General features: G+C 56.3%; 1 protein-coding gene across 5 annotated transcripts in view; it reads left to right on the top strand.

Annotated features, from left to right (window-relative positions):
* The window catches only part of RALGDS (ral guanine nucleotide dissociation stimulator), a 63,865-nt gene that overhangs the window by 44,501 nt on the left and 2,096 nt on the right, over window positions 1-17,268 (top strand). For 3 of the 5 annotated variants that reach the window (XM_038156150.1, XM_038156147.1, XM_038156151.1), the window contains exons 2-17: window positions 11,234-11,344; window positions 11,761-11,954; window positions 12,313-12,387; window positions 12,535-12,728; window positions 13,102-13,223; window positions 13,356-13,571; window positions 13,689-13,792; window positions 14,139-14,223; window positions 14,910-14,987; window positions 15,083-15,169; window positions 15,466-15,498; window positions 15,647-15,768; window positions 15,926-16,021; window positions 16,168-16,369; window positions 16,557-16,916; window positions 17,037-17,151. In XM_038156150.1, coding sequence (XP_038012078.1) covers window positions 11,234-11,344; window positions 11,761-11,954; window positions 12,313-12,387; window positions 12,535-12,728; window positions 13,102-13,223; window positions 13,356-13,571; window positions 13,689-13,792; window positions 14,139-14,223; window positions 14,910-14,987; window positions 15,083-15,169; window positions 15,466-15,498; window positions 15,647-15,768; window positions 15,926-16,021; window positions 16,168-16,369; window positions 16,557-16,916; window positions 17,037-17,151 — 2,194 coding nt within the window. The remainder of the gene's footprint in view (window positions 1-11,233; window positions 11,345-11,760; window positions 11,955-12,312; window positions 12,388-12,534; window positions 12,729-13,101; window positions 13,224-13,355; window positions 13,572-13,688; window positions 13,793-14,138; window positions 14,224-14,909; window positions 14,988-15,082; window positions 15,170-15,465; window positions 15,499-15,646; window positions 15,769-15,925; window positions 16,022-16,167; window positions 16,370-16,556; window positions 16,917-17,036; window positions 17,152-17,268) is intronic. The other 2 variants (XM_038156148.1, XM_038156146.1) reach the window with 2 other exon arrangements.

Raw genomic sequence — 17,268 nt, 5'->3', positions numbered from 1 at the left:
TGGCAGCGGGGTTTGGTGCCCAGGAAGAAGCATCACACTGAAACCGTGTGGCAGCCCCTGGCTGGAGCATTCCTGGCAGCACCAGCAGCAGGGCCAAGGACTGGGATGTTTGGATCCTGCAGTTCTCAGGTGTCTCACTGCCCAGGTGGGGACTCACCTGCACGTCACAGCAGCCCCAGGAACGATGCATTTGGACTTTGCTCCTGAGTCATTAGGGAAAGGGAGTGCTGAGCTCGGGCAGGGAGCGCTAATCCCAGTAATCCCAGTAATCCCAGTAATCGCAGCCGGGCCCCTGGAGGGAGTCACGGGGAGGGGGTCGGAGCAGGGGCAGAGCTGCAAGGGCTGCTCTGGGCACTGGGTTAGCCCGGGGGGGGTTTGTGGAGGGGCCTTGTGTTCTGTTAACACCTTTGGATCAGCTCTGCCAGAGGCGCCAGGAAGGTCCTCTCCCAGTTCTCAGCCTGTGGCAGCGTGGGCTGTGCTGAGCAAACGCTGCCCTCCTCCTGTGCGCTCAAGTGACTCTGCAGCTCCCCAGAGCTCGTCCCTCACCTGGTTTGGGTTTGTTTTTGTGATGTTATGCAAATCACCTCTTTTCGGTTACATTCCCGGGGCTGTGTTGGCGCGGGTTCTTGCAGGGCAGCACTTTTGCGTTAGATAACGCCGAGTTCCCTCCACCTGAGGGTCAGGAGTTATGTGACAGCTGAATGTCACTGGAGATTAAGCACAGGCAGAGGCTCCTGGCGTGGCCCTTTTGCCTCGGCTGGCTCCACGGCAGTTTGTTTTCATTACGCCGTTGGTATTTGGATGAGCTCTGCTGTCAGAAACATGCTGGGACGAGAAAGGGCGGCTTCCCTGTGCACGTGGGGTGCTGGGAGCAGCTGCCTGGGGAGCCCCGGGCTCAGCAGAGGCAGGATGGGGATGGCTCTGGCTGCCAGGCACCAGCCGAGTCCTCAGAGCCGATGGGAGGGGAAAAAAGTTGGTCTAACTTGCAAACAGAGCAGATTGGAGAGGAAACTCATCGGAGGCAACTTCACCTGGAATGCTGAGGCATTATTTTTAGAGCGGCTTTGCTTTCTGCTAACCACAGTCCAGCAGCTGAACTGAGAGTTTGTGTGGAAACCTGCATGGCAAAGGGTTTGCTACCCGTCTTACCAGAACTCCTTTTCGTGTGATGGAGCAAAACCACGCAGCCTTTCTCTGCTCCTTGCAGAGCTTGGGTCTCCATGGAGACTCTGAAGCTGAGAGCCTGCCCCAGGCTCCTGCTGCAGCCAGAGTGTGTTTGTGAAATTATGTGTTTGCTTTGGGTTCACCTCTAGGAGTCAGAACTGACTTCAGGAAAGCAGGGTTTAGCCAAGCTGGGCAAAGCAAAGCACCGTGCCTGGGTCTGGCAGGGGCAAAGCTCAGCTGTGGGAAGTCAATAAGGATGCTGAAGCTCCACCTTCATGCAGCTGGGGGGTTCAACCTCACCCTCCAGTTTAGGCAGAAACCCCAGGGATTTTGGTCAGACAGCTGTCTGAAAGGCTCACTTGGTGGCCTGCTGCTGGCAAGGTCTGGCTCTGTGCCCTGCAGCAGCAGCAGAGCCTGGGAGCTGGGGGATGTGAGCTGGGGCTGGTGCTGTGACCCCAACAATCACTGCAGACCCTCCAGGGCAAGGCCTAGGCTCAGGTTGGTTCATCACCTTGAAGCAGCCCAGCTTGCCTCTGAGAGCTGCTATTTGTTTGCTTTGGGTTGTATTTTTCATGGCTGTCTGGTCGCAGCTGCAGTTGTGCTGCCCAGGAGCCCCGTGCTGAGCCGTGCGTTGGCTGGTGACACTCGCTGGCATTGCTGGCTTTCCAGACAATGTGCTGCACTCTGTTCTGTCCTGCTTGCAACAGTGAGAGCTGGCACAGAGACAGGACAGGCCTGGCTGGTTCTTCCCTGGCAGTGCTGGGGTGACTCAGAGCCTGGCTATGGATCACACCAGTGTCATAACAAACGCTTCTTCCCTGAGGTGCTTCTTGGGGGGGGGTATTCCACCAGCTCCATCCCTCCCAGTGCTCATTCCCACGGGTTTTGGTGTGCTCCTCAGCAAAAAGCTCTGGGAGGATGGGGATGATTGAGGCTTGGCTGGTCTTATTCCTGGGAACATCAAAGGAAAGGAAGGTGGGCCCCTCTGCCCTCTTCACATTGATGCTGCCCCACGGTCACTGTGCATTTCAGCTTTTTGGGTATCCCAGGGTGTGTCCCCCAGAATAATTTTGTTAAAAGGGAAGGTGAGCTGCAGGAGTGCTCACCTGTGGCTGCTGATGCCAGAGGATGAAGGGGGCAGGGTGGCAGGGACAGATGAGTGGAGGTGGAACGTGCGTGTACCGGCTCACCCGGGTGCTGTGGCCAGGAGGAACTGGCACCTGTGGGTGTTGGAGCTGCTCCCGTGTGCTCCATGGCCAAACCCGCACCCACAGAGCGGGGCTGAGGGTCTGGAGGGGGGATTTGTCCTCCCAGCCCGGGCACCCGCATTCCTTGTGCCGCAGGTCTGGCACACTCAGCGCTCCGGGCGGGACCCGGGGCCAAACCTCACTTCGCTGTGCGTTCAGACAGTTGACAACAGCGGGAGTTTTATCCTTTTCCAGCGGTTTTCTCCCAAAAGGTGCCAGTTAATCGCAAAATCTCATTTGCCTCAGCTGTGGAAATCACCGGAGCTGGCGGAGCATCCCGTTCCCCCCGCAGGTGTCGGCATGTTGCCACCTGCTCATGTCGCACCTCCTGCCTCCTTGACACCTATTTAAGTAATGCTCCCAAGGTGAGATTCTGTTGATTACAAAGCAGGAGCGCTTGCTCTTGCCTCTTCCACCTTCCCACGGGCGCCGCGGGGAGGGGAGCAAGTAGCGGGGATGCTCCGCGAGGGGAAAACCTGCGCGGAGCCAAGGGGATGGCCTGAATCCCGCAGCTGGGCTGTGCTGGGACACGCTGGGGCTGCGGGTGGCAGGAGGAGGCTGGGACGAGCCCGGCAAGCAGAGCCCAGCGGCAAATGGAGGAGCCGCGCGTCATCCTCATCCTCATCCTCATCCCGGCCGGGCTGCGAGCTGGGCGAGGAGGGCACGGCCGGAGAACAAAGCCTCGCATTTATCGCTGCCGTCCTTTCGCCGTCAGCCCCTCCGCGCTGGATTGTTCGTGCATTTTCTCTGCTTCAGCTGTTTACTGGGTCACCCTGGTGCAGACACGCACACAAAGAGCGAGCCATCGCCGGGGCTGTCGCCGTGCCACCGGCGCTGCCAGCCCCTCTGCGGCCCCGGGAGCACAGTGGTGCCATTGAGCCGGCTGGCAGAGCGTGCCCGGGGCCGGGCTGGGCTGCGGGCATGCGGAGCCCCCCGGGCATCCTCCTCCGCACGGGCTGCGGCCACGGGATTCTGAGGAGGGGGCCCCTAAAAGCTCTGGGCTTTGCCCACGTTCGGTCACGCCGGGTTTGGTGGAGGGAATGCCAGTAAGGCAGAGTAAACACATGGGTGGACACGTTTATTGCACTGGGGCTTATTTCGGTTCAGCTTAGCTAAGCTAAGGATGTGTCTGAGCTAGATTGAAATTAACCTTGTTCAAATGGAAAGGGAGGGGAAAGGTGCAGTTTCTGCCAGGCAGAGTGTGGCCAGGCAAGGCTGTGGCTTTTGGACAGCACCTTCAAAGTATGTGCACCTTCAGAATTCCACGCAGATGTGGCTTTGCTGTCTTTTCCCCTCTGCAAACTGCAGCAGGCCAGTTGCTGCCCAGACATTTACATTTACAGTTTAACCAGGCTGCTGGGGATTACTGTGGGGTGAAACTCTCTGGGAATGTCAGTGTGGGGCCAGTGGGATGGTTCAGCACGGCATGAGGGGCTGACAGCCTCCTCTTGGGGCTGGGCTGGTGTTTTACACCTGGCAGTTGTGATCTTTGCTCTGCCCTTGCTGCACATCCCACCTGGCGTGTGCCCAGGTGAGCGCTTCATTCATGCAGGACACGGATGTGCCAGGGCAAGGGGCAGGTTTGACAAAAGGAGCTGATTTTATTGCAACTGATGCTTCTTAAGACGAATTTTTTGGCTGTCTGGGCTGGTGCATGGGCTGAGAGCTGGAGAGTGTTCAAGGTTTTGCATCTCAGGGATCGTAAAGGCTTTTGTGAAGATGAAGTCACTTGCAGGTGCTGATGCATGCAAAGGACAAGCATTGCCCCGGAGCTGCCACAAGGAACAAGTCTGTGTGTCCTGGTGAACATGTGTGAAGCCAGAATTGACATTTTAGCTGTGACTATTCCAATCAGTTTGAAGGAACATCATCTCTGAGTGCCAGCCTCATCTCCATCCCTTTCCCAACACCCCTGGCTGGCAGCTGTTGCTGCTGCAGAAATAACACAGTTGGTGCACCCAGGTCCAGCTCCAGAGGTGGAATCAATAGAGTAGCATGAGGTCAGGTAGGCTGGAGCTCTTCAGGACACCCTCTCATGTTTTATTTCACATTTGAACAAGGCACTGGGGAACTGTCACGTTGCATGTGACTTCCAGGTGCTACTGTACACCCAGAAAAACATCAATCAGTTTTTGAACTTGTTTCAGTTATGGGGTTTTTTTTGCAGATTTTCCTGTTCCATCTCAGTAAAACACAAACCTTTTGTTCTGAGCCGAAATGACTCGGGATGAGACGCTCGATCTTTATTTAACCTCGCAGAGCCGTACCTACATTAATTTTTTATGCACCATTTTTCACCAGCCGCGTCGTTCTGGTTTCACTTCCAGTAATGCCCCGGGGGTGTGGGCGAGTCGGTGGCGCAGCAGTTGCTCACAGAGCGAGGGCTGTGTCCCTCTGCTCCGAGCCTGGCCCTGCAGAGGCGTTGGCTCTGGGCAGGGATGCTGCCGGGGCCATCACGAGCACAGGGCTGTGGAGCAAGAGCCACATCTGCTGTGTCGGCGGGATCTTTTTTTTCCGTCGACTTAGAGAGGAAGCAAAACCTGCTGCACTCAGTTTTCTTCGAATAGCCTGCGAGGGGAGCCCATCCCAGCACGTCCCCAGGGAGGGGACACGAGGTGGTGTTTCCATGTGGGGTGCAAACGGCTGGTGGCTTCCTGGGCGTAGGAAACTCAGGGTTTGCAGTTCATCCCTGTTGTGGCTGGAGTTTGCTTTTCCCTGGGGAGTCCCCCTGACAGCCTGATCCCCCAGCACCTGCATTTCCCCACCTCAGGGCTCTGATCCTGCCCCTTGAAGGCTGGGGATGGAGTGGCCATGCAGAGTCTTTGATTTCCAAACCACAAAAAGAGTGGGAAAAGTCTCTCCACGTGGGAAGGCTCTTAGTTTTCTCTAAAAGCAAACCAGGAGCAAAATGGGGGAGGAATCTTGCTTATCTGCTTTGTCTCATTCCTGGACTGAGAGCTGAGCTCCTAATCCTTGCTCCAGCCACTGACTCACTGCGTGTTTGAGTCACAAGATGCCTCTGTAACCCAGCTTCTCTTCTCTCTGAGCTGCCAGGGTGGAGAAGGCTGCCTTTGGATACCCTCTGCAGCCCCTCTGGGTCACAGACACAGGGACAGAGCCACTGTTGGTCTCAGGACCCACAGAGCCCGAGGGAGGAGGTGTAAGGTCCCTACAAGAGGCAGATATGGGGTGATGTGGCCCCTCTCTCTCTCCCTCTCTGCCCCATCCTGGTGCTGGGTGATGCACTGGCTCCAGGGCTGTTCCCCTGGGACACAGCTGTCTGTGCTGAAACAGCTGGAGCAGAGTGTCAGGAAAGCCCAGCTGTGGAGCCCAGCAACTGCAGGGGACAGAACAGGCCCTCAGCTGTTGCCACTGGCCTGGTGTCCTGGCAAAACCACCCCTGTTTCATGGTGGGTTTGAGTTCAGCCTCTGGCCCTTTTTCTGTTCTTTTCCTGTTTCCCCTTCTGTCGCTGTGTTTTTATGGGCTGCTGGAATCGGTCCTGCTTTGAGGCAGCTCGGAGCAGGCAGGAAGGAAGGCAGAGTGTGCTGAAAACCCAAAGGAATTGTGTCTTTCTGCTGGACACCCCTGCATGGGGAGCAGGGGCCGGGTGCAGCTGAGCTGTGGCAGGGGACTGAGCTCCATCAGCAGCAACAGGAGCACTCAGGGGAAAGGAGACAGTGGGAGATGAACTTCCCAGGTGGAGAGAGGCACCCCAGTGCCACCATGGCCATGGCTGGGATGGTGTTTTGGAGCCAAAGTGCTCCTGCCCTCAGTGGGGCTGCTGTTCCACAGGACATGCCGTGAGTCACCAGCGTGGGCACCTTTCCTTCCCCTGAAACAGGGGATGTTTGTCAGCTTCCTCAGCACTCGGGGTAGTCCTTGTAGCCTTCCTGAGCACAGCCAGGGGAAGGAAACTGTGAGTGCCAGGAGTGGATGATCCCTCGAGGCAGAGCTGTGGGGGAAGAGCCACCACAGGGCTTTTTTGCCTGGAAGTCCCCATGGGGAAGAGCGTTGTGCTGTGTGTGCTTATTTTGGACGTGTAGGACAGAGGGTGCTTCTGCTTTTGTGGTCTTTATCTTCGGTTCACAGAACTGAGCTTGTTTTCCTTTCACTACCCGGGGCTGACTTTTTTCCTATTTCCTTTTACATAATGTCATACACTCAGCTTTGCATAAGAGGTCCCAGAGTCGCTGCTGTTCCTTGCAGGGGTTCAGGGTTTGCTCCTGGGGGTGAAATGAAAGTGAGCTGGGGGTGGTGTTGGACACGGGCCGTGCTGGAGCCCGTTTCCTCTGTTTCCGGAAAGGCCCATTTCCCCTTGCTAGCGGGGAGGGATCGTTCTGAGAAAGGGCTGGGGATTGTAAAGACCAAACCCCCACTTGCTGTTCCTGGCTTTAGCACCTTTCAGTGAGTTCTTTTGAGCTTGTGCAAGCGCGGAGCTTCAATGGGAAACCCCTGGTGACGTCTCCAGGGCTCAGCTCTGCCTTTTCTTGTCTCATTAGCCAGTGGGACTGTTAATTCCCAGCAGGCACACATTCCTGGCTTCCCATGGGCAGGGTTAGTGTCTGCTCCTCTCTTAGCAGCAGCCCCTTTGAAATCTTGGGCAATCTCTCGGTGCTGCTCTGTACCTGTCTGTAGAACAGGCATTTTGTGTAACTCAACAGAAAAGGGAGCACAGTAACACAAATACCGTGATTGTTAAACCAGCTGTGGTCCAGAGAGCATCAGCAAAAGCACTTTAGCAGTTGTGCCTCCTCCATGTGTGCTGAAATTAATACCTTTTTCCACTAACAGTTCATTATTTTTGTGCCTTTGGAGGCCAGTGCACTAACCTGGGGCACGTGGGACCGGAGCTCTTAAGACCTGGTAATTGTTGGGTAATTGTCTGTGTGTAAGTGTGGGGATGCAGCCACGCTCACACTTAATCCTGCACTTTGCTCCTGTCTAACTAAAACCACCTTTGTGACTGAGCTCAAACACTTCCCAAAATGCAGAGCCTGAGCCAATGTTTTGCTTTGCTGTTTGGTTTTTGCATTTGCCCCTCCTTTCATCTGTCGGGAAGAGCCGAAGGCAGAGTCCCTGCTGCTGCTCTCTGCCTGGCTCTCGGGGTTCCTCACACCCTTCCTCCAGGCTCACAAACCTTGGCTGCATCCAGGGCTCCTTATTAATCCTCTGTGTGAAGACGTGGGGTTTGACACCACGCCGAGTACGAGAACATTCAGCAGAGAGCAGAAGAGTTTATTGCACGGAGCAGGAATTCCTCCCTGGTGCAGTCACAAAAGCTTTGAACCATCAGTGGGAGCTCCAGGGCTGGCTGCAATTGGAAGAGGCAGTCCCCAGGCCCAGGGCAGCCATCTGGTGCAGACTCCCGTTTCATATTTCAGGGGATGAACTCCTGCAGAGTTCACTCACGGCTGCTCCTGCAAAAGCCTCTGCTCTGCACAACCGGGGAGAGTTAAACATGTGGCTTTTCCTTGTGCCCCTCCAGCCAGAGGCCTTTTGCCTGATGTGTGGAGAGGACCAGGATTGCACAGTGAGCTGGAGAAATCAAACCAAACCTTCATTCTTTCTGTGTGTTCCCTCTTCTTGGTGCCCATCTTGAAATGTGTTGGACCTCACTTTCTGGGCTGCCGGGTCCCACCTGTATGAATTTGGTGGAAGCTGCAGATGCCATAACCATCGAATCTTGTTGCAGATGTTTAAAGCACTGCCTGGGCCTGTTGGATTCATCCCTTGTGCCAACAGAAGGGGCTCTTCACCTGTGTCTCACCCTCAGGCTGAGGTGGAGGAGGGTTTGTGTGCTGGCTGACTCATGTTCCCTTCTTCTGAGGGGCAGAAAATTCCAGCAGATGTGCAGGGCAGGCAGCGGGGAGCAGTGACTGTTGCCTCCAAGGCCCTGTCTGCTCTGCATCTTTTGAAACAGTGTCATTTCCAATAATCTGAGGAAAGGACAGCACTCATCTGTCTCTTTAGAGACCATTTTGAAGGCATTCAGCTTTGCTTGACTCGCTGGTGTGAGCGCAGGATTCTGGGTGGCCAGCACAAACATAAGGCACAGTTCAAGGTTTTGGGTCTGTCTCTGCCCTGCTCCCAGCTCATCTCCTCACCTGCAAGGGGAGAAACGTGTGCTTGGTGCCGGTGTTGGAACGAGACTGCTCTGGCTCCGTCCTGCTGCTGCTTTTTTGCTTTGGGTCGGTTTTTGACCAACGTGTGCGGAATGCACAATCAGCATCCCGGAGGAGCAGCCGTAGCAAAGAGGAAGCTCACGCGGAATATAAATAGCCAAATTTTAGAATGTCCCAGTGTAGCAGCTCTCCTGGCTCTTGGCAGGAGCCTGCAGGCCGCTGGGAAGCTGTGGCCTTCGTGTGTGGTTTGCAAAGGGGGAACTTTGGGGGATATCGCACAAGTCAGCAGGGCAAAAAATGAATGAATCTGACAGTCTTGGATATGGGAAGGAAATGAAATTTGCTTTTCTGCACATCAGAATGGGGTGTATCCCCTGCACGTGACATGAAATGCAGAGTGAAAACCCTGCATGGTTGTGGCAATACTTTCCACTGTAGTTGCCCAGTGGTTGCCAATGATTCATGGGTTGATCCTGAGGTGGTTTTTTCCTCCCATACGATTGAATTTATGAATTTAATTGCATGTCAGCAAGCATCTGATTTTTCTTGATATTTTCGTCTGGGGTTTACAACTGCCCAACCAAATCTCTTTTCTGAGTTAGACTGTACAGGGCTCTGGTCCTGCTGGACCCAGAGCTTTCCTCTCAGCTTAAGTGGGAGGTACACAGGGGTAGGGCTGACATGCAATGCAGGTTGGGTGGTGAAGGCTGGGAAAGAGCCCAGGACAAATTGGGAAATGTTTCCATGGCTTTTTTTTTTTTTTTTTTTTTTTATGATTTTTTTGTTTTTGTTGGAAACAGCAGCTAAAGGTGGAAGAAAGACAACTTGGCCAACTTGGTTAGGTGCTGTCAGTGTAGATGTTTGATCCACGGTGGACACAAAGCTTTAGCTGTGCTGGCAGCCCTCTCCCAAGGTTGTGCCAGTCCCCAGGGCAGTGTACTTGAACACAAATTTGTGTCATAATTTATCCCAGAGCACGGAACAAGAGAGGGACGGACGCAGGTGCCAGGAAGGATGTTTGGTGTCTGCTGCCTCATGTGGGTGCTCTCAGGCTTGCTCTGGAAGCCAGTGAACCCTGGGAAAGGCTCCTGATGTTCACAACTCCTTGAACTTCAGCAAACCAAACCTCTCCACGGTCTGGCATGAAGTGAGAAAAGCAGGTTCAGCAGAAAGTGAAAAAGTCAGTAACCCTGCCCAGGGGGATTCTCTGCCCTCATTCATTACAGCCATGAATGAGAGGCTTTTCCAAGCTCCCCCTCAGTCTCTGGGCTGGCTGTGCTTCCCTGCCTTGATTGCTTGTGAGGAGCAAGCCTGGCTTGAGCAGGGTGTGAGAGGAGAGCAGAGCAGGGAGCACTGCTGTGCTGGGGCTGGCAAAGGAGGGTGGATCAAGAGCATTTGGGTGCACATGGGATCCATCAGCTCAGGGTCTGGTGGTCGTGTTCTGCTCCTGTCTCCTGAGGTGTGCAGCCTCTTTGAGCCTGGGTGTGGCTGTCCCCGTGTTCACAGGGCAGTTTGGGGGAGGATTTTTTGCAGGGAGCAGCATCACCTCTGGGGCTCCATCCTAAATCCTTTCACTGCAGTTCTTCCTCAGAGTGTTGTTGTCGGTGCTCAGGGCTCTTTGAGGGGCAGTTGCAGGGAAAGCTGAGGGCTGGCTCTGGCAGAAGAGGTTTGTCCCCACAGCCCTGTGTCCCAGTGGTGGTCACCTCCCCCTCTAAGCAGCTTATTGCTTTCAGGCATTTTCTCCTTCTGCTGAGCTGTGGGTTTTGGTGTGTGTTCGTCCATGTCCTGCCATTTGGTGAGGGGGATGGAGGGCGGGGGAGATCCCTGCAGTGTTTAAAAGGATCTGGATAAATCTTCTTAAGGGAGGCACTGACTCAGCAGAGCGTGGTTAGGGAGGAGGAGGAGGAGGAGGAGGGAACCAAATTGTCCTTGTGGGGCTGGAGCTGCTGCTGAGCCCGTGCTGGTATGTGGTGCTGGGGGAGGCGTGTGCCTGGGCATCTGCCCTGAGAAGCCTCACCCCTTTCCTCACCAAATTCTTGGTGCTCTCCATCCTCCAGAGCAGAAATGGGAGCCTCATAGCACCCAGAGGTGCCTGAACCCTGTACCCAGACCAGTCCTGGCCGTGCCTGATCCCACCCTGGTGCAAATCTCTGGGATTTCCCCCCAGCTTTGAGCTTTGGATTTCTGCCTCGTGCTGTGGCCAGTGCTGCCAGAGCTGGTGGGCAGCTTGGTTTGACAGTGATTATTGATTAGGGAAGTGCACCAGGGTGCTTGGTTCAGATCACTGTGACTCTGCTCAGACCAGCAGCCACTGTCACCTCACTGGAGAGGCAGAGGCTTGGGGAGGGAAGCAGCCAGGGCTGGGCACTGGGCTGTGCTGTCACTGTCCCTTTGCCTGCCTTGTGAGGGGTCCCACCTTGCACTGGCACAGCCTGGCTTTGCTGAAGGGCTGAGACATGGAGCCAGGGGATGTGGGACAGACCGAGAACAGCTTCCCAAAGTCCTGGCTCCACTGTGGGCAGGCTCAGCCAGCCAGACACACTGGTGTCACCTGGTTTGCATTTCTGAGCAGGTGAGGGAGACTCGCTGCCAGCCAGCTGCTGCCTTTGGCTTGCTGGGATCCCTCGTAGGAGCCACAAAAGCATCTCTGCCACGCTTTGCTCTCTTTATCTCACGGTATATCTTGTCTTTCCATGCAGAGCTCCACACAGGAGATTGGAGAAGAGCTGGAGGATGGCGTGATCTACAGCATATCCCTCCGGAAAGTGCAGCTCCACCACACGGCCAACAAAGGGCAGCGTTGGCTGGGGGTAAGCTGGGGGCTCCTCCTGCCACAGAGGAGGATTCAGAGGTTTCCCTGCCATGGCAATCATGTGTTGGTTTGGGAGCAGGGAGTGGGAGCACCTGTTGCCCTCTGCTGCGTGGGAAGGGGTACGGGTGAAACAATCTGCAGCCCTGTTTTGAAAAATAGGGCGACTCCGATTTGTATCTAGATTTTGGCAACCCTAAGGCCTTTCCTGGGGTTTCCCAAGTGCCCAGGTTCTTCTCAGCTGGGTTGCTGGTGTTTGCTGTCTGAGGAGACTCAGGTTCCTTTCCCAGTCAGGAGAGCCTCAGGCACTGTGGGGATCCCAGCCTAGACCTGACCTTGTGAAGCTGCTGGGAGCACTTTGCACTTGGTGGTGTCCGTGTTCACCCAGCCCGCTGACTTGTGCTCCTGTCCTGGCAGTTTGAGAATGAGTCAGCCTTAAACCTCTACGAGACGTGCAAGGTGCGGACGATAAAAGCCGGGACCTTGGAGAAGCTGGTGGAGTACCTGGTCTCAGCCTTCAAGGGCAATGACTCCACCTATGTCACCATCTTCCTGTGCACCTACCGGGCCTTCGCCACCACCAAGCAAGTGCTGGACCTGCTGCTGAACAGGTGAGGCTGCCCTGAGCCACAAAACACAGCTGGGGGTGGCCAGGAAAGCCCCAACATCTCCTGCTGCAATGCCTTGGGGGTTTGGTGGCTTCTCCCAGCTCCATCAGTGTGAGGGTTTTGGGACAGGGCAGGGTGGACACAACTTTTTGGAAAGCTGGAGCTCCTCCAGTGAGGTGGCCAGTGCTGCCTGCTTCCCTTCCTGTAATGGGGAGGTTGTGGCAGAGGGAGGAGAGCAGGACACGGCATAGCAGGCTCATCCTGACCCCTTGGCAGAGCTGGGGATGATGTGGAGGGAAAGAGGCTGCTGTGAGAGGCAGCTGAGTGCAGGGTGCTCACTGCCTCCCCTCTGCCCCACCAGGTATGGCAAACTCCACGTGCAGGCGAATGGGGACCACGCCAGGCACGCTGTGGACGAGAGGATGGAGCTGAAGAAGTAAGTCTGCCCGTGCTGTGGTGGCTCTGCTGGCAGCTCTTTGGGAGGGATGTGTCATCCCAGCGCTGCTCCTGGGCTCGTGGGGGTGCACACAGGTTTCTCCTGGCACCTGATTCTCTTTGCCTGTGTTTCCCCCCTTTCCTGCAGCACCATCTCCTCCATCCTGGGGGCCTGGCTGGACCAGTACTCGGAGGATTTCCGCAAGCCCCCCGACTTTGCCTGCCTCAAGCAGCTCATCTCCTACGTGCGCCACAACATCCCCGGCTCCGACCTGGAGCGCCGAGCCCGCATCCTGCTGGCCCAGTTCCAGCAGCAGGAGCAGAGCGAGGCCGAGGCAGAAGGTGGGGTGCTCCCCCGGCTTGTAGGGCTCATTTGGGGCTGTAGGTGGAGGGAATGCTGCTGGTTGGCATCGAGGGTCTCCAAAACTTGAGCCGCGTGGCTGGACACCTGTGAACTCTAGGTGGGGGTTCACTGGGAAGCCAATCCAACTGCAGCAAGAGTGGGATTTTTAAGTGGATTAGCTAATCTGCCTTTAATCCTCTGTAGACACTTGCACCCAGGTTTAAAATGACTATCCTTTTAGCTGAGCCTTGTTGCTGGAGGTGTGAAGCCAGATGGGATGAAGAGCCCGGGAGGTGGGGTGTGGGTGGGCAGGGGGTTGGTGTGAGTTGGTGTGGGCACTGCAGTGCTCAGCCTCACCCTTGTCTCCTGCAGCCGTGGACCACAGCAGCTGCACCTTCCAGCTGGTGGAAGAGAACGGGGTCAGCGATGGGAAGCCAGATTTCCTCTCCTTCTCCCCAGAGATGGTGGCAGAACAGTTCACACTGATGGATGCTGTGAGTAGTCACCCACCAGCTGGTTCAGTGGTGCTCTGGGCACAGGCCTGGCTCTTCCCATCCCTTTTCCTTCTTGCCTGTTCTCTCCCCAGAGAACACCAAGAAACCCTTCTCCATCCCTTTATCTTCCAGGAGCTGTTCAAGAAAGTGGTGCCTTACCACTGCCTGGGCTGTATCTGGTCCCAGAGGGACAAGAAGGGCAAAGAGCACCTGGCCCCCACCATCCGTGCCACAGTCTCCCAGTTCAACAGTGTGGCCAACTGTGTCATTGCCACTTGTCTCGGGGACAGGTCCCTGAAGCCACAGCAGAGGGCCAAGGTGGTGGAGCGGTGGATCGAAGTGGCTCGGGTAGGACAGCTCCCCTGCCACCTCCACCCAAGCAACGAGCTTTTGCCCTGCTGGAATACCAGCAGACCCTGCAGCTTTTTTTAACCCCAATCCTGTTATGTCCTTGCCTGCCCTCAGGAGTGCCGCATCCTGAAGAACTTCTCCTCCCTCCGAGCCATCCTCTCGGCCCTGCAGTGCAACGCCGTGCACCGGCTGAAGAAGACCTGGGACGAGGTCCTGAGGTAAGGAGCTCCTGCAGGGCTGCTTCCAAGGGGAAGAATATGCTGCGGCACTTGAGTGTGTTGATGGGATCACCTCAGCTCCAGCATTGCCTCCTGGAGTGTGCCCAAAACCCAGAGACCAGTGTGAGGTGTCAGGGACCTCAGGAGGGCGAGGAAATAAAAGCCCCTCACCCTTCCGTGTGAAACACCTTGGAATAGCTCCCAAATAGTTCTCAATAGCTCCCAAACAGCAAGGCCCAGCTGGAACTGAGCATAACTGGGGTTATTCGGGTAGCAGAAGAGAGCCCAAGGAGGAAACCCCACCGTGGCAGCATTGCTGACTTTTCCCCTTGTTCCCCCTGCGCAGGGAGAGCTTCCGCACATTCCACGAGCTCTCAGAGATCTTCTCGGACGAGAACAACCACTCGCTGAGCCGGGAGCTTCTCATCAAGGTAGGGGGAAGGAGGACCCACACTGCCCTGTTCCTGGCAGGCAGCTCAGGTTTCCATGCAGTTCCAGCCACAGGGATGAAGCCCTGGCAGAGCTGCTGGAGTGGCAGGCATGGGTGCAGGAAGGGTGTGTTGAGTCTGGGGAGCAGGCAAAGGTTTCAGACCAAGGCTGGAATTTCTGTTTCTCCACCCAAAACTTACTACTTGCAGCTGGCAAATCAATTCAGGGAGCAGATAAGCCCTGGGATGGGATCCAGAACAGCTTGTCCCCAGAGGCAGCTGCATGTTAACAGTCCGGTGCAAAGTCCCCTTGATTCCAGGTGAGGTGGTGCAGTTGGTGAAAGGCTGCAGAATACAGGACAGTTCCACGTCCTGTATTCCACGTGGAACTTCTCCACAGATCCCAGCCTAGCTCTGGTTTAGGGACTGAGAGGAAACAAAATGCAAAAGGGAACAAAACATCCCATTAGGGAGGCATTTATACAGAAGTGAGAGCAGCAATTCCTATCCGCTAAGGCTCTCCTCTCTGTGAACCATGAAAAAAGCTTTGATTCCTTCCTCTTTCCTACAATGACAGTGATATAAATGATAATGATAAATTATATAAATGAAAATGGGTGTGAATTTTAGCTAATAGGTATTAGTGCCATTTCCCACCTGTGCTGATCCCACCTCTCCCCACCATCCAGGAGGGCACATCCAAATTTGCCACCTTGGAGATCAACCCGAAGAGGGCTCAGAAGCGGCAGCAGCAGCAGCGGGAGATGGTGAGTCTGGCAGGGCTGTCCCTGTGCCCCGTCCCCAGCAGCTGCCCAGGCTGGTCCCAGCTCTGCTGACCCCACTCTCCCTTCTGTCCCCACAGGGCGTGATGCAAGGCACCATTCCCTACCTTGGCACCTTCCTCACGGACCTGGTGATGCTGGACACGGCCATGAAGGATTTCCTGGATGTGTGTACCTCCTCCCTGTCCTCCCCTTCCTCCCAGAGCCTGGGCTGATAAAAGGAAGGCTGGTCCCCCCCGTGTCCTGTGTCCCACACTACATCCTGTATCCCACACTGCACATCCTGTATCCCACATCCCATACCCAACACTGCCCATCCACCTCTGTCCCAAGGAGATGGGCTAGTTTTTCTCAGCAGGGTTACTCACACTGCAGTGGCAGCAAGACAGAGAGAGACGGGGGAGGGAGCAATATTCTTCTGCCTGCTCCATCCTGACCTTCATCTCTTTCTTTTCTTTTCCAGGGTGGGCTGATCAACTTTGAGAAGAGAAGGAAGGTGAGAGCTTTGCCCTGCACTGCAGGGCTAACCTGGTGCAATCCCAGGCTGTGCCAGTCACTTTGGGCTTGATCCCTCTCCTTTTTTTCCTTTGTGTTCTTCAGTTTTGGGGAGGGGATTCTGTTCTCATGGCTTCCATTTGCTGCAGGAGTTTGAAGTGATCGCTCAGATCAAGCTGCTCCAGTCAGCCTGCAACAACTACAGCTTCACACAGGAGGACCAGTTCGTGGAGTGGTTCCACAGCCTGGAGCGGCTCAGCGAGGCCGAGAGGTGAGTGAGAGGGGTCTGGGCTCTGCTGGTGCCTCGGGAGGTCCCACCACTCATCTCCTCTGACAGCAGCAGCTGCCCCCTGCTCCCCTCTCCGCTCTGCCTGCCTCACACTTGGTGGCAGCACAGGGAGCTCAAACCCTCCTTTCTCCCCTCCCAGCTATGGGCTGTCGTGTGAGATTGAGCCACTGTCAGAGTCAGCCAGCAACACGTTGAAGGCCAAGAAAAACACGGGCATCATCAAGAGATGGAGCGAGTGAGTCCCCGGCGGGAGGTGGGGGCTAGCGTGGGGCATCTCTGGCTGGACATTGCAGGGGACCAGGCGGGCCCGCCTGCTGTCCTGCCAGCCAAATGCACCCTCACCCTGCCCCCTTCTCACCTGCCCCACCTCTCTCCTGGCAGCCGGCAGCCACCAAGCACGGAGCCCTGTGCCAGCGGCAGCTCCCACTCGAAATCCTTCGACCAGCTCAAGTGTGGGCAGTACCTGTGCAGTGGGGACGCCACTGACTCAGTGAGTGTCACCTCTGCCGGCTCCAGCAGCTCTGACGTGGAGGAGATCAACATCAGCTTCATCCCCGAGTCCCCCGACTGCCAGGAGAAGAAGGTACGTGGCAGCTCACAGGGTCCAGGGGTCGCAGGGCCGCTGTGGCCATCGTGTGGGGACTGTCCCACCTCCGCCCTGGCGCTGGGGCTGGGGGGAGCGGGTGGGGGGCCCGGGGGCTGCTCTGGCAGCACGGCAAGGCTCTCGTGCCTCCGGTGGCTGTAGTTGTGTCGGTCCCCCGTTGTCACAGGTCAGTGAGATCCCTCTGGCCTCCCTCCCCCAGCGCTGGTACGCCCCGTCTGTGGCCGATGGAGAAGCTAAACCCACTGTGTCCTCCGCATCCCCTCTCCTCCCTGCCCTCCAGTTCTGGGAATCCACCTCCCTCTCTTCCCTGGACACGTCAGGCATCGGCTCAGGCTCCAGCAGTGCCTCCTCCTCCTCCGTCTCCTCCACGCCGGTGACGGCCTCCCGCACACACAAGCGCTCGGTCTCCGGCATCTCCAGCTACTCCTCACTCTCGCTGCCCCTCTACAACCAGCAGGTCGATGACTGTTGCATCATCCGAGTCAGCCTGGCTGTGGACAACGGCAACATGTACAAGAGCATCCTGGTTAGTGACCTCCCCAGGGAGGGGTGGGTGGCTTGTCCTGCTTGGATATGGGCATGGCACGCTTTGGAGGAGCAGGAGGCTGTAGCAGTGTTCTGAGCTCACGGTGCTCTGTGCTCACAGGTGACGAGCCAGGACAAGACCCCTGTGGTCATTCGCAAGGCCATGGCCAAACACAACCTGGATGGGGACCGGCCTGAAGACTATGAGCTGGTCCAGATCATCTCGGAGGAGAGAGGTGTGTGTGTGTGCTGGGGTGTGGGGGCTTTCCTGGGGCCCTGCAGCCTGGGCAGCACCGGGCTGAGCTGGGATGAGCGGTGACAAGAGGCGTCCCAGCACCTGGGGACAAACCTTA

This window comes from Motacilla alba, chromosome 17, assembly GCF_015832195.1.
Source record: "Motacilla alba alba isolate MOTALB_02 chromosome 17, Motacilla_alba_V1.0_pri, whole genome shotgun sequence".
In the NCBI taxonomy this organism is placed as follows: Eukaryota; Metazoa; Chordata; class Aves; order Passeriformes; family Motacillidae; genus Motacilla; species Motacilla alba.
Note: the sequence above shows the minus strand (reverse complement) of the source record. Positions and strands in the feature narration are given on the sequence as shown.